Source organism: Gymnoscopelus microlampas (genome assembly GCF_963454915.1).
Source record: "Gymnoscopelus microlampas genome assembly, chromosome: 11".
Lineage (NCBI taxonomy): Eukaryota > Metazoa > Chordata > Actinopteri > Myctophiformes > Myctophidae > Gymnoscopelus > Gymnoscopelus microlampas.
Window position 1 is genome coordinate 48,986,620 of NC_139948.1, and position 15,065 is coordinate 49,001,684.

The 15,065-nt window shown below is 43.9% G+C and overlaps 1 protein-coding gene across 4 annotated transcripts in view; it reads right to left on the reverse strand.

The window, feature by feature from the left end:
- Positions 1-629: 629 nt before the first annotated feature.
- The window catches only part of arhgap17b (Rho GTPase activating protein 17b), a 74,531-nt gene continuing 60,095 nt past the window's right edge, over positions 630-15,065 (reverse strand). Inside the window, exons 17-21 of one of the 4 annotated variants that reach the window (XM_084071162.1) lie at positions 10,675-10,796; positions 9,881-10,387; positions 2,469-3,273; positions 1,889-2,362; positions 630-1,598 (exon numbers count right to left, since the gene is read on the reverse strand). In XM_084071162.1, the coding sequence (XP_083927288.1) occupies positions 3,110-3,273; positions 9,881-10,387; positions 10,675-10,796 (793 nt within the window). In that variant the 3' untranslated portion in view covers positions 630-1,598; positions 1,889-2,362; positions 2,469-3,109. Of the gene's footprint in view, positions 2,377-2,468; positions 3,274-6,671; positions 6,726-9,880; positions 10,388-10,674; positions 10,797-15,065 lie in introns of those variants that run through there. The other 3 variants (XM_084071163.1, XM_084071161.1, XM_084071164.1) reach the window with 3 other exon arrangements.

The following is a 15,065-nucleotide window of genomic DNA, read 5'->3' on the forward strand; positions in this document are numbered from 1 at the left end:
TCGAATGGCCGAAATGTATATAGGGCTGAAGTGGTTAATGTATGTTTTGTAATAATAATCAAAATCTACAAAGTAACTAGTAACTAGTTTACAAATAATTGTAGTGGAATAAAGGTATAATATTTGCCTCTGAGATGTAGTGGAGTAGAAGTAAAAGTACTTTAATAAATAATTTATTTATATATATATTTTTTTTATCCCACGATTTTGTAACCCTTTTTACCCGGTGCCAATTTTCTAAGTGATCCTGGGCGCTACACTCCCCCCACAGCCTAGGGAGCCCAGAGCCGAGCTCATGCCTCCTTCAATGCATGAGAGCCAACTGACCTTCTTGTCACCTGACAGGGGAGAGTTTCCCTGGTAGGACGTAGCGTGTGGAAGGAACACGTTATTCCAACCAGTTCCCTTCCCCTCCATCAGGCGCCCCGGCTGTCATGGGGGAGGCAGTACAGCGACCAGGATTACTACATATTTTTGTGAGGGTATTAATTACAAAAGTGTACTTAAGTACAGTACCTGAGTAAATGTACTTAGTTACTTTACACCATGCATGTAGCTTCTAGCTGCTGCACAGCTGTGATGATTAAAGGTCACATAAAATAAACAAGCACCTTTAAAAACAAAAAAAGTTGAATAAATTCTGTTTAATTATTTATCAAGGAAACATAATACCCAACAAAAAAAAAAACCCACGTTCTTATCATAATTAATGAGCAAAACAAGGTATGAATGTTTATCATAGAATGTCCTTTGTTCATTCTCAAGAGATCTGAACTGGATGTGAGCAGTCAATCAAAGTGATGAGATATATACCCTAGCAAAGTAAAGATTGTCACCTGCTGAATACAAATAATAATACAACATGTTTGGATGTAGATTTGAGCCTGAGCAAGTAAATAGTAAATAGCACTGTATTATTATTAAACGTTTTGGTCAAAAATTGATTTGTTTAACCCATTAAGACCGGCGGGAACGCATCTGTGTGTCATTTTTGGATTCCTTTGGCTATTAAAAAATAGCAGATAACGAGCTTGTAGATCTGCTCTTGTTTTGAAAAATCGTGAGAAATTGTGCAAATCTTTGATTATATATATATATTTCAAATATATACATTATGCATTTTTAACTCAAATCTTTGCTTCTGGGGATTCTAAATGTCTTCTAAATCCTAACAGTTTAAAATATATATTTATATGTTGCTATATATCAGTGGTTCTCAAACATTTTTCATGTCAAGGACCCCCAAAATGATCTGCTAAAAGATCTACTATTTTTGAATAGCCAAAGAATCTAAAAAAGATTACACGGATGCGTTCCCGGTCTTAAAGGGTTAATACCAAATGAATCCCTTTTATTAATATAGGCTGTTTTCAGCAGATAAATCATGTCGATTGTAATGAGTTAAATGCAGATTAAAAAACAATTCTACCACAACGCATTGTTCCTTAGGCCTGACACGTTCCATCGTATGATGGCGCCATGCACCGAAAATAGCCGATTTACAAGCTCTCAACGAGGTGCGGATGCGATATGTTGTGAGCTTGTAGAACGGCGATTTTCGGCACGAGGCTCCACCGTCATACCATAAAAGTATAAATCTGGCTTAAAGGACGACTTCACCCATTTTCAACCTGTCTTCATATAATTGGTCCTCACTATTGCTCATGATAATATGGCACCATTTTTGTCGACTCACTCTGTGTCACAGTGGAGGGCTGTGGACAGTTTAGAAACCCGTCTACCAGTGACATCATCGATGGGGAATCCAAGCTAATAGAAACTACAAGCTTTCTTTTTTAATTGGCACAGAAAATGGCACAATTTTATCGGGAGCATTAGTGAGGACCTATTATGTGAAGATAGGTTGAAAATGAAGTCGTCCTTTAACAGTGTGAGGTGAGGTAAGGCTTGTCGAAAGAGGAGCACATCACATTATATGCTGGGAGTGTATAGAGGGAACTTTGTAAAAGTTATGCATTTTGTTGTATTGCACCTGTGCCAAAATATTTGGTCATTATAGCACTCATCGCTCATCGCACAAGCTGAACTAAATTTCAATTCAACTCGTTTTTCTTTGGTCCTTTGATCATTATAGATACAAAAATGCGTAAAAAGATCAGCATTAAAGCAATTATAAAAAGCACTTCTTAGGGCTGAGCGACACATAATTAAGGCCACGTTAAAAAACAGACTTAACATTCAGATCAAAGATAAATATACAGCTGCAATCACCATCTCTTATCACCCCAAATATCTCCACACAAAAAGGAATGTCGTCGAATACAAAAAAAAGGACAAGTTCTCGGGTGTTCTTGTAGACCTATAAGGACAGGATTCTTCACAGAGCAGATGCAACAGTAGCCTGGTAAACCCTCCCTCCAGAAATCTCAATTGTATTCTATTTTCCTGGAATCAAATGGAAATGAGATTTCCGGAGGGAGGGTTTACCAGGCTAATGCAACAGTAGCCTGGCTCCATACCCTGAAATCGCTAGCCTCAAACGAAATGAAAATGCAGTCTGAGTGTCAGGCTAGATGCTAGATGGTTTGAACGTTGCGGGCATCAATTAACTCTTTCACTGCCAGACGTATTTCTGGCTCTGTGCATCCACTGCCAGCGATATTCTGATTTTCTTACCTTTTGAAGTAGTCACAGAATATTTATCTCCAGTATGATCGATCCCCTGATAGTTGGTAATCACGGGGTGTTTCACTGTGCGCCATCTAGTAGAAAAAAAAACTAAAAACACAAACAAGTCGTAAAGGTCGTCTTTGGCAGTGAAAGAATTAACGCTCTGTGTGCTTATTTAAGAAGCGCTCTGGAGAGTATATCCAAAGCCCCTCCTCCGCTCATAAAAAAACACTTTGTGTTGTGACAGAAAGGAAGGTCCAGTCCCGGGAAAGTTGAGGCGACAGTCACAGTGCTGGGAGAACAAACAGGACAGAGTGGAGTGTTCCAGTCACTTTGGGCTTCTAGCTTTGATTTTTTTTTGGAGTTTTGAACATTAAACATGGAAAGTTGTGCCGTGGACCACGTGAATAAAAGAAGGAAAAAAAACAAAAACAGTATTGGATGGATGACAATCTATCGCAGTAGATCCCGCCTGCCATCACATCAGGGTGCTCTCCGATTGGATCTCTGCCTCCGTGGGTGGGTTTAGGGAGGAGGAGTGGGGGGCGGGCTCATGACCGGCAGAGCTCTCCCCCGGTTGGTCCACGGCAATCACGGGTACGAAGGCTCGTCCAATCCCCTTCGTGAAGAACAGCCCTCCATCTGTAAAAAGGCCAATCAGAGTGAGAAGGTCAACAACGGCCCAATCGGCTTCCTCAGAAACGCCTCCAAAAAGAACCAGCCAAACACAAATACCACCAGAAACTGTTTTCTTTTGCCTTTTTTTGAAAAAAGTTCTCCCCAATTTTGTCGTTGCCAATGCCCCTCATGTGTACTGCGGTCCCTGTCGCTGCCAACCCCCGTTCTTCAGAGTGTAGACCAATTGGTTCTTCAAAGTGGCGTCTGTGGACCCCCAGGGGTCCTTGAAGGAGTTCCAGGGGGTCCCCAGCTAAACGATAGATAGTTAGGAACCAAATGGACCCTTATGGGTCTCTAACTCAGAGATTGTACAAATGGAACCAAATGGACCCTTATGGGTCTGTAACTCAGAGAGTGTACAAATGGAACCAAATGGACCCTTATGGGTCTCTAACACAGAGAGTGTACAAATGGAACCAAATGGACCCTAACGGGTCCATTTGGTTCCATTTGTACACTCTCAGAGTTACATTAACATTGATTTTGTAATATAAATTGGGGTCCCAGAGATAGAAATGCCATTAAATGGGGGTCCGTAGCCCAAAAACACTGCCAAGACACCGCTGCCGCCCAGGAATCAAACCCAGGGCCTTTGCAGTGGTTGGCGAGTGTTTTACCTCTACACCACCCGGATACACCAATCAACAAACTTTAATCAAAATGTCACTTTGGTTGGTGTTTGGGTTGTGTGTAGATATCTTGATGCAACTCCACATAATTGGGGAGACACATCCCAGTACAGTTGGTCCGTTGATTAGGAACTGAGATTCCAAAATAGTGTCCTCCTCATTGACTTGCATTGCAGTTAAACTGAAAGTCACTCTTTTAGCACATAAACAGATGCTAACAAAGCAGATTCTGTCAGTGTACAGTACAAAGTTATGAAACCCGGCATGGCATTTAACAATCAAAAATTGAATACAATGACAACTTCATGATGATTTTACAATTTGAATTGGGAAGAAGATCCGGACTGGATACACAGATCTGGATCTTCAAATGGTAAAATCAAGAATTGTACATTTTTATAAAAAAAAAAAGATAGGTGTTGTAATCTTACATATTTGGCAGAATCTGCTTTATTTGTATTCATTTATGTAATAAAAATAGTCATTTTTGAGAGCTGCTTCAACGTGCAGTGTCAAGTCAACTTTGGAATATCAATTTCTACTCAACACACCTAACTATTAAAAGCTAAATTTGAAGTCACATAATGGCAAGCCAAACGTCAACCAAAGTGTCCTTTCGATTTAAGGAATACACAAACGCACGCACGCACAAGCGCGCACACACACACACACACACAAACACACACACACACACACACACACGTCTCTTCTCACTCTGCGTAAGACACTAAGGATTGCTTCCAGTACATCTTGCCGAAGTGACTTTAACTACCGTGCCACGGTGTGAACGACACATCAAGGATTCCAATTCAGATATACATATGTTCAGTGTAAAAGAGCGTATCCTTGGTGTGTTAATCTTTAGATGCCACAACTCCTCTGTTTTTTTCTAGATGTAACCCCATGTCAGGAGCACTAGAAAAAAATGTGTACAGCGTCCAGTTGGAAATAATATTTGTTAGTTAGTTAGTTAGTTAGTTAGTTAGGTTAGGCAGTTAGTAAAGCAAAGGCAGGCGTTATATTGTTGACAGCCACAAGCCAACCCAGACCTCAGCCTCAGCAACCACATGCATGTTAGTAGGCCTGTCACTCAATTATTACATCATGGCCTGATGGCAAATGTTTGAGCTAATTTATCGTATCATTATCTTTGTCGTTGCCCATGTGATCTTTTGACATGGAAACCCTATTTTGGGCATTTAGGTTAAAATATTTCAAGAATGTCGAAAAACGTTTTTCTTTTAATTTATTTTTTACGAGTAGTGTAAATCAGTGGTTCTCAAACTTTTTCATGTCAGGGACGCCCAAACTGACAATATATGCTAGGGACCCTCATCAGAGAAGATTTTTTACGGCTCTAGCAGTGATTCTCAACCATTTATTTTCAAGGACCCCCAGTTGGACATGCATTAGGCTACGGACCCCCATTTAATGGCACTCTGACCTCTGGAACCCCAATTCACATTGTAAAATCAATGTTAATTTAACTCTGAGAGTGTACAAATGGAACAAAATGGACCCGTTAGGGTTCCATTTGGTTCCATTTGTACACTCTCAGAGTTACAGACCCATAAGGGTCCATTTGGTTCCTATTCATCATTTAGCTGGGGACCCCCTGGAACCCCCTCAAGTACCCCTGGGGGTCCCCGGACCCCACTTTGAGAACCACTGGTGTAAATAGCAGATCTCTACGATGCGTTTTGAGGTTGTAGATTGCTATTTTGCTCCTTTTTTTAAATTGTACGGCCTTTTTGGCTACAGTACTTTATTTATTTTTGATTAGGTCAGTCAGCTTAGGTTTCATGATCATGACAGCCCTACATGTTAGCAACTGTTGGAGAGCAAGGATTAGTGGGTTTAGTTATGCAATATACTGTACCGTACATAAAGGTACAGTACGTATACAATATACTGTACCATAAATAAGTTACAGTACGTGTACAGGTATATTGTACACACACACAGCAACACGTAACAGCACACAACCGCATTCTCTTCTGTCATTTGTCTTTCACCCTCCATGACACACACACACACACGCACACGCATGCACACGCACACACACACACACACACACACACACACACACACACACACACACACACACACACACACACACACACACACACACGCACACGCACGTGCACACACACACACACACACACACACACACACACACACACACACATATTTGTATTACTATACTTGTGAGGACATCAACACTTTAGGACAGCCATGTTATGAATGCCATTTAAAAAAAAAAAGTAATGCCATTTTTAACCGTAAGCCTAAAGCCGAAAAACAGCCGATCTATAAGGCCACAACGCGATGCGTTGTGGGCTTATAGATCGGCTGTTTTTCGGTGCATGACACTGGCGCGGAACTAAGTATAAATCATGTTTAACTCTAATTCCAATCCCTAAACCTAACCTCTAAATGTCTAATCCTGACCTGAATGTTTTTCGAATTGTAAACGTATTTCTAAAAAAGTTTTTTTTTAACTATAAAACAACCATTTGTCTTGTGAGGACCAGGAAAACGGTCCTCACAATGTATATTTCTTCAAATTCTACTATACTTGGTCCTCGCAAGTATAGTAATACAAACACACACACACACACACACACACACACACACAGCAAAGACACACAGACTGCATACATGGACACAACAAGACATGCAAGCCGGTGGAAGGTGTTTAACACGTCAGCCAACCATTAACCATTACCTTACCATTGCCTGCCTTTCAAAGCTCATCTTACAGGCAGGCCGACACAGCTCAGACATCTGCAATGGTTACATAATTTTCCCATCATGCATTGCTTCTGAACACCACAGTTACATTAAAAAAGTGCAACAAGAAGACAAAGAAGCCAGAATTAGTCATCATGATGAACTGAGATCACATGACACCCCCGGGCTCATGGTGTCAGCAGGCAGTGCTTTCAGTCGTTACAGTTCAGACTAACAACATTAAAGAGAGTTAGTGACCATTATTATTAGGGGACTGCAGGCTCACTCCCAAGGCCTCCATCGTAGTCTGAAGACTCACCTCACCCCTAGCACTTACCCAGTGGCGTGCACAGACATTTTGAGGGGCAGGTGCTCAAGTAAATTATACTTTTTTTTGTTGACTTGGTCTGCTCTTTTTTCCCTCTACACCTATACCTCTTTGCCAAAAATAGCCGATCTACAAGCCCACAACGCCTCGCGCTAGATCTGCTATTTTTGGCTAAAGTTCTCCTCAGAAAAGGGATGCTAGGTTTCGAGTGGTTATGGTAAAAAGAAAAATCATATCACACAAAGATTTGGCGGACCCCCTGTAGAACTCTGAGGACCCCCTAGGGGTCCCGGACCCCCTGTTGAAGACCCCTGCTGTAACCTTGGAAAAAAAACTGTTTTTTTTTCAAAAGGGCACTTCTGGTCAAGAGGGCAAAGGGCAGGTGCTCTAGCACCACCTAGAGTCTATCTGTGCACGTCCCTGCACTCACCTCCCCCCCTAGCACTCACCTCACCCCCTAGCACTACCTCGCCCCCTAGCACTCACCTCTTCAGGCTGCACCTCACCCCCTAGCACTCACCTCTTCAGACTCTAGCTCACCTCCACCTTTCATAGACCTGGTCGCACAATCTTTTATTAACTTTTTTGATCCCACAATTTTGGAACCCATTTTTCACCCAGTGCCAATTGCGCCTAAGCTTGTAATCCTGGGCGCTACTCTCCCTCTGCCACCCTGGGGAGAGCCCCGAACTGAGCTCATGCTTCCCTCAATGCATGAGGAGCTAGCAAGCCCCTTCTTATAACCCCGACAGGGGGGAGTTTCCCCGGTAGGACGTAGCGTGTGGAAGGAACACGTTATTCAAAACGGTTCCTTTTCCCTCCATCAGGCGCCCCGGCTGACCAGGGGGAGGCAGTATAGAGACCAGGATTACGGCATGTTTTTTTGTGAGGGTATCTACCCTAGGGCACACGGGGAGAACATGCAACCTCCACACAGGAAGGCCCTTTCGCCAACCCCACCTAGGGTATGGGCGCTGATGACGCGGAGGAGAGGACACGCCCACAGCGTCCCCAGCGGGAATCGAACCCAGGGTCTTCTAGCTGTGAGGCGACATCGCTACCGGCTGCCCCACCGTGCCCCAAAATATCGCAAAATCTGACAACACTACAGCCAGACTGAAAAGCTAAGTGAAAAAAACAAAAAACGTCAGCTGAACGGAGTGAGTCAGTCCATTCCAGTGAGTCAGTCCATTCCAGGCTGTGACTGTTTGCCTTGTTGTTCACTGACCCTTCTGGCCGATCTAAGCCGTCACAGCGGTCCCACAGTGGTGGAATGAACTCCGCACTGATGTCAGGACAGCAGAGTCACTGCCCATCTTTCACCGCAGGCTGAAAACCCACCTCTTCAGGAAACACTACCCTGACCCTTCCTCTTAGCCTTGCCTACTTGATGTCAATTAGTTGTACAAGCTCTTGTTTTATTGGATCTTGTTTATTTGTTACACTTATTTGTTTTAGCTCTGGTTCATTTGATTTTCCTATTTTGTCTCATCTGTTTAAGAAAGTAGGTAGCTGATATATTGCACTTTTACCTTAGCGCTAGGTATACTCTTAGTTGCTTGTTTGAGAAGAGAATGCACTTAAGGCTTCTGGTGATTAGTAGTTTCCTTGTCTACCTATGTTGAATGCACTTACTGTAAGTCGCGTTGGATAAAAGCGTCTGCTAATAGACTGTAATGTAATGTAATGACTAGAGCTCATGTTTACACTGACCCTCACACTTGTTAAGTGTCTCTGGATAAGAGCTTCTGTCTGCTAAAAGCCTTAACTGTACAAGTTGTAATTGTAATTGGCTTCATGTTAGATATTTCCGCTCCCATCTGGATGTGATGAACGCTCCAGTAGTGGAAACGTTCTGACTGTACGGACTGGACGGTAACTCCAGCCAGCAACGCTGCTGCTGCTGTGACCACAATGGAAAGAAGCTCTCCAGACGTTTAGTGTTTTTATCCTTTTGACAGATATGTACAAATACCTGTTCATGAAAATGCATTTTTGTCAATACAAATGGCAATCGATCAAACAGTTGAGTTTCCTCAAGAGAAAAAACATTTCACACACGCGCACACACACACACACACACACACACACACACACACACACACACACACACACACACACACACACACACACACACACACACACACACACACACACACACACACACACACACACGGGGGGGGGGGGGGGGGGTGTAATTGATTGTAAAAACATCTATTCAAGTAGTAGTAGGTGTGGCTGCTGCTCAACGTTTTCTAATGTTAATAGGCTCTATGCACAGCAGCCATATTGGAAAGAAATTGGGCCTCTTCCTTCACAGGTCGGATATTTAAAGCCTTTTTTTTTAGCTTAAAAAAAAGGCTTTAAATGTCCGAGTTTGCTCCAGTGCCATCTTCCTCTACAAGTCTTCAGTGGTGGAAAAAGTACTCAAATTCTTTACTTAAGTAAACGTACTAATAGTGCAATTTAAAAATACTCTGTTACAAGTAAAAGTCCAGAATAAAAAAAGTACAAAAGTATTGGCAAATAGCCTAGGTATAAAATATGGCTAAAGTGGTTAATGTATGTTTCATAATATCATAATTTATACCAGCAAAGTAACTAGTAACTAAAGTTTTCAAATAATTGTAGTGGAGTAAAAGTACAATATTTGCCTCTGAGATGTAGTGGAGTAGAAGTAAAAGTATTGGAAATTGGAAATACTCAAGTAAAGTACAAATACCTCACAATTGTACTTAAGTACAGTACTTAAGTAAATGTACTTAGTTACTTTCCACCACTGCAAGTCTTGCTCCTGAGATGCACGGATCAGCCTGAACTTGGCCTCAAGTTCAGTCTAAACGCTGAACGCCAGAGCGAAACCTCTTCTCCGCACGTTTACCTGTTATGATCTTGGAGGCGGAGCCAAGGAACCCGCCGTCGTCGTCGTCGCCGTCGTCATTGGTCGGCGGCGGCTGAGGGGGCGGCGCCATGTTGGGCCTGGGGCGGGGCTTGGGGGCGGGCCTGGAGGGGCGGGGGAGGGACCCCGTGGGGTAAGGGTTCTGCGGGAGAAGAGAAGAGGAGGACGACTGGTGATGAGGCGTCGTCTGGGCGTCGCCGTGCTGCTGAGGGGGCGTGTCCGTGTCCGGAGGGGTGGGGCTCGGAGTGCTGCTGGGCGGAGACGACTCCGACTCCCCCTGGTGGTGGTGGTGGTGGGGGGCGGCGGCTGGCGGAGGAGGCTGCGGGGGCGGGTGGGCGGGGGCGTGGATGGGGCTGTCTTTACCGGCGTGGCGGCGGGGGGCGGCGGCAGGGTGCTGATGCTGGGGGTGGGGGGATCCTCCGGTAGGCGGGGTCTGGTTGCTGAAAGGGCTGGCCTGTTTGGGCGGGGCCGGGGCCTGTTTCTTGGTGCCTGCAGGGGGAGGAGCCGGAAGAAAAAAATAAATCAGTGCCAGTGGTGGGAAAGTACTCAAATGTTTTACTAGTAAAAGTATCAATACTGCAATTTAGAAATACCCTGTTACGTCAAAGTCCCGAATTCAAAATTGACTTAAGTTAAAAGTACAAAAGTATTGGTATCAAAATATACGTACAAAAGTAAGCTCACAATGCGTCGCATCGCGACGCATTGCTTGTAGATCGACTTGTAGATCGATTAAGAGATTCAAAAAGGAAACGCCCTCGGCCTCAGTGACTCACCTCTGCGCATCAGGTGTGGGCTGGGCCCCCGCGACCCCCCCTGAGAGTGGGGGGTCCCCGCCGTCAGGTAGACCGATCCATTCCTCTGTGGAGGGGGGGTGGAGGTGAGCTCACGGGCCGGGCTACAGCGGAAAAAAACACAAGAAGCGGAAAAGTCAACAACTTATAAAATAGGGCCGACTAATAGATGTGGTCTAGTAGAAGTTTTCACTTAGATTAGTTGCTGAAAAAAAAAATATATAAAAACAATATATAAATAAACAAAACAACAACAGAACATGCTCCTCAATTACTTGACAAGTCAAAACAAAAATTGATAGAACAATCAAATAACACATTCAATTAATAGCTGCGACAATCATCTAATTAGCATTCAACACGTCAGCTCTGACGCCGCGACAGTGTTGATTTTTTATTTTTTTACCTACATTTTCATCCCACGATTTTGTAACCCCATTTTTTTACACCCAGTGCCAATTGTCTATGTAATCCTGGGCACTACCTTCCCTCTGCCAACCTAGGGAGGCCAGGGCCGAGCTCATGCCTCGTTCAATGCATGAGAGCCGACAGTGTTGATTTTGACAGCGAATTTTGATTCGGTTTTAGTCATAGTCTTTTGAATCAAATTCCATTTAGTTTTAGTCATATTCTAGTCTTCGGAGATGTTTTCGTTTTTGTCTAGTTTTAGTCGACTGAATATCATAAGATTATAGTCGACCAGATCTACAGTTGATTTAGTCGACTAAAATGTATGTTGGTGGTGCCTTGATTGCGTCATAATGGCAGATTTTACACTTGGTTGCATGCTGAAAATAGCCGATCTACAAGCTCACAACGCGTCACGCTGCGACGCGTTGTGAGCTTGTAGATCTGCTATTTTCAGAGCGCAACACCCGAGCGCAACCAAACATAAAATGACCCGTCTGTTAGTTCTACTGGATCTCTTCTCCACTAGTCCCTCACTCACATTTTAGTCTAGTTTTTATTTGTTGACGAAATTGTCAGTATATTTAGTCTTAGTTTTAGTCATCATAGCTTAGTTTTTATTCAGTATTTGTCAGTGAAAAAAGGTAGTCGGCGAACATTTTTCGTCATAGTTTCAGCCGACGAAATCAACACTGCGCCGCGAGAGAGCAACGATGCCTTCAACTCTTCATGGCGTTGACATGGAACAGCGCTTATGATGCACGCTGTCACAAACGTTTTGTTTGATTTGATACAGACAGACAGGAGGAGGATTCAGACAGACGGGAGGATGATTCAGACAGACGGGAGGATGACGCAGACAGACAGGAGGAGGATGCAGTAAATTATGAGTCTGACAGTAAGATTTTTCTTTCGGGAGCTTTTGATCAAAACCGATTTCGCCGATGCGTGCCGCATGCAAGGTGAGATGCGACCGCAACGGGAAAGGCTTCCAAGCACGCGGTATGCATGTCATCCAGCAAGTTAGACCACATGCCAGCCAGATAGACAGACAGACAGACAGACAGACAGACAGACAGACAGACAGACAGACAGACAGACAGACAGACAGACAGAAAGGCAGACAGGAAGGCAGACAGACAGACAGGCAGACAGGAAGGCAGACAGGCAGACAGGCACATTAAAATCACCCCATCGTGGAGGGCAAGGATAACAGCTTCCTGTAAACCAGTGGTTCTGGAACATGTTCACGTCAAGGACCCCCAAAATGTATATATATATTAACTCAAGGACCCCCATTTTAAAGGATTTTGTGCCAAGGATAATAATAATAAAATTAATTGTGTCGTAAAATGCCACAAATTTCAAATAGCCAAAGTATAAAATAGGGTTCCAGTGGTTAACACAGTGTTGTTGGGGATGTGTTAACCCCCCCCCACCCCCCACCCAAGGTCCCCTGGGGGTCCCCAGAAGTAACTCCACTGTAAACAATCCACTTCCTCCGGAAGCCATTTGGAGATGAATTTAGCATTAATATGCATGAAGCTGAACAAAGCATCATTATTTCAATGGCGGTCGGGGAAACAGAAACGTCAACGTTGCCTGCACGTACACACAGCGAACACCAAGACCGATTAAAGGTCAATCAAAATGAAGGCTGTGCGAGGGGTTTGTTTGCAGGTGAGCTGTGGCAGGACGGACGGGCTGGCAGGAGGGAGGTATAGGGTGTTAAACCCACGCCACCTCAACGCCGCGACTTCCTTTTCTTACCTGCCCTCCTCTGAGATGAGATGGTTTAGAGGCTGAAGAAGCGGCGGCACTGTTGCTACCTGGAGCCCACCACCAGAACCACCACCACCACTCTGCCCACCAACACTAACACCTCCACCTCCAGCTCTCAGGCCAGGCTGCTCAGCCTCTGTGCCTCTCTGCAGGGACAGAGGCTGGTGCTGAGGCTGAGGGTCAGTCGGGGGCGGGGCTTCCAGAGATGGAGCCACTAGTGATGATGATGATGATGGGGGCTGGAGGAAGGTGGGCGAGTTAAGCTGCTGTGGCTGCTTTCTAATGACAGTGCCGGTTCTACGCGGGGCGGGCTCTGGATGTTTGTTAACGATGCTGGGGAGGGGAGGGGAGAGAGTTAAGACACACACACACACACACACACCATGCACCATCAGAGAGAGAGAGAGAGAGGGGGGGGAGAGGGGGGAGGGAACGATATGTGAGGTCAGTTTTTATGCTTTGCGCGAACGACGCGTCACGCGACAAAAGTGACTTCAAAGTGACAATAAGTATGTCGCATTACCTCTGGGGAAAAAAACGAATCGTCGCAGCCTGGCGTCTTCTTCATAACATGTACGGTAGGCTCATATTTGGTCAGGAGGATGAAGTAAGCTCCGTTACCACGATATACAAGACTACGTTTACTTCCTTGTTTACATCATTTACAATGTAGGCATTTAGCAGTAAACTAGGATCATAGGTAAACCAAGAATCAGTCTAAACAATAAAATATATTAAAAATAAATCTGTACATTTGAGACGCTGTCTGCGAGAACGTGGAGAAACACGTAGGGGTCAAAGCATAAATAGACATAGAGGTCTGATTTATATGTTGTTGAGTGACACGATGCACAACTAAGTATACATCAGGTGTGAGACAGAGAGGGACGGAGAGAGAGAGACTGACAGACTGTACTTCCTATGTTAAAGCAGGTTTAAGTGATTTGTTTTGTTAAGATAAGTACTAAATAGCTCTATTTTAAGATAGTAATAATTGCTATAATGTTTGCTATAGTGTCAGAGACAGGGGGTCGTCCCTGCCTCTCCAGCTCTTCAGTGAACAGAAAACAAATGTTCAGGTCAGGATACCGGTTTTATCATATCAGGAGAGACAGAACTTATAAAGGATAGAGGATAAACAAATGAAATTGGAAGTGATGAAAGCAAAATAAGCAGACACAACTGTAACACTGTAACAGTGATGAATGGTCTATGTGGGGTTCTCCCTCCTGATTGGATAAAATTGGTATCCTGCCTTTAAAGTGTATTTTCTGTTTTCTAAAGAGCTGGAAGGAAGGACCAGAACACTCCGTAACGATGATGACTATCGGAATATAGAGCTTTAACTCTTTATGTTGTCTTCCCCCAACCAAAATATATCACTTACAACCCCTTTAATACCTGGTAATGAATATGTTAATGATGTGTTGCTTACATCACTGTGTACAATACTGCCCTGCCAAGGTAAAGAGCAGTAACTACGAAATCAAAAATCACTGAAAAATGGGTTTAAAAGTGAGATGAGATATGAGATAGATGAGATATCGGCATATAAGTGATATTACACTAATTGTGCATCTGTTCTTGAGGTAATTGTTTATCCCCCAAAATCACAAAGGCTAATTTGACCTTTGGGATACACAAATAAGTCGGCGTGTCCAAAAACGTAGTTACTGCTCTTTACCTTGGCAGGGCAGAATAAGGTCAGTGTGATGCAGCCTGCCAAGTTTTTACCCTGCTGTAGTTTTTACCCTGAAGTGGAAAACTACTAGCCTGGTAAACCCTCCCTCCAGAAATCTCATTTCCATTTGATTTCAGGAGTGAGTCTGGCCTGATTGACCATGCTGCAATATTGGCTGTGGGCTGGAGTTGGGCGGGAGTAATACCGTTGACTGACAACCCCTTCAGCCAATGATCGTTTTTCCCCTTCAGCCAATCAGCAGTTCATTTTTACCACCTCCAGACTATGTGACGCAACAGGACTTTTGAGACGGCCATGCCCAAAATAGGTTGCCTTATTCGGATAAATGCGTGGCACTGCCTGCCCCTCCCGGTTCTCTAAATTTGTATTTCTAAATAGGCTCTGTCATGATTAATTGACCACATATATGAAGTTAAACAACTAAATTCTATCCAAACGATATCTCAAAAGTAAATTCCGTGCCTCAAAAACAAAGTTTGAG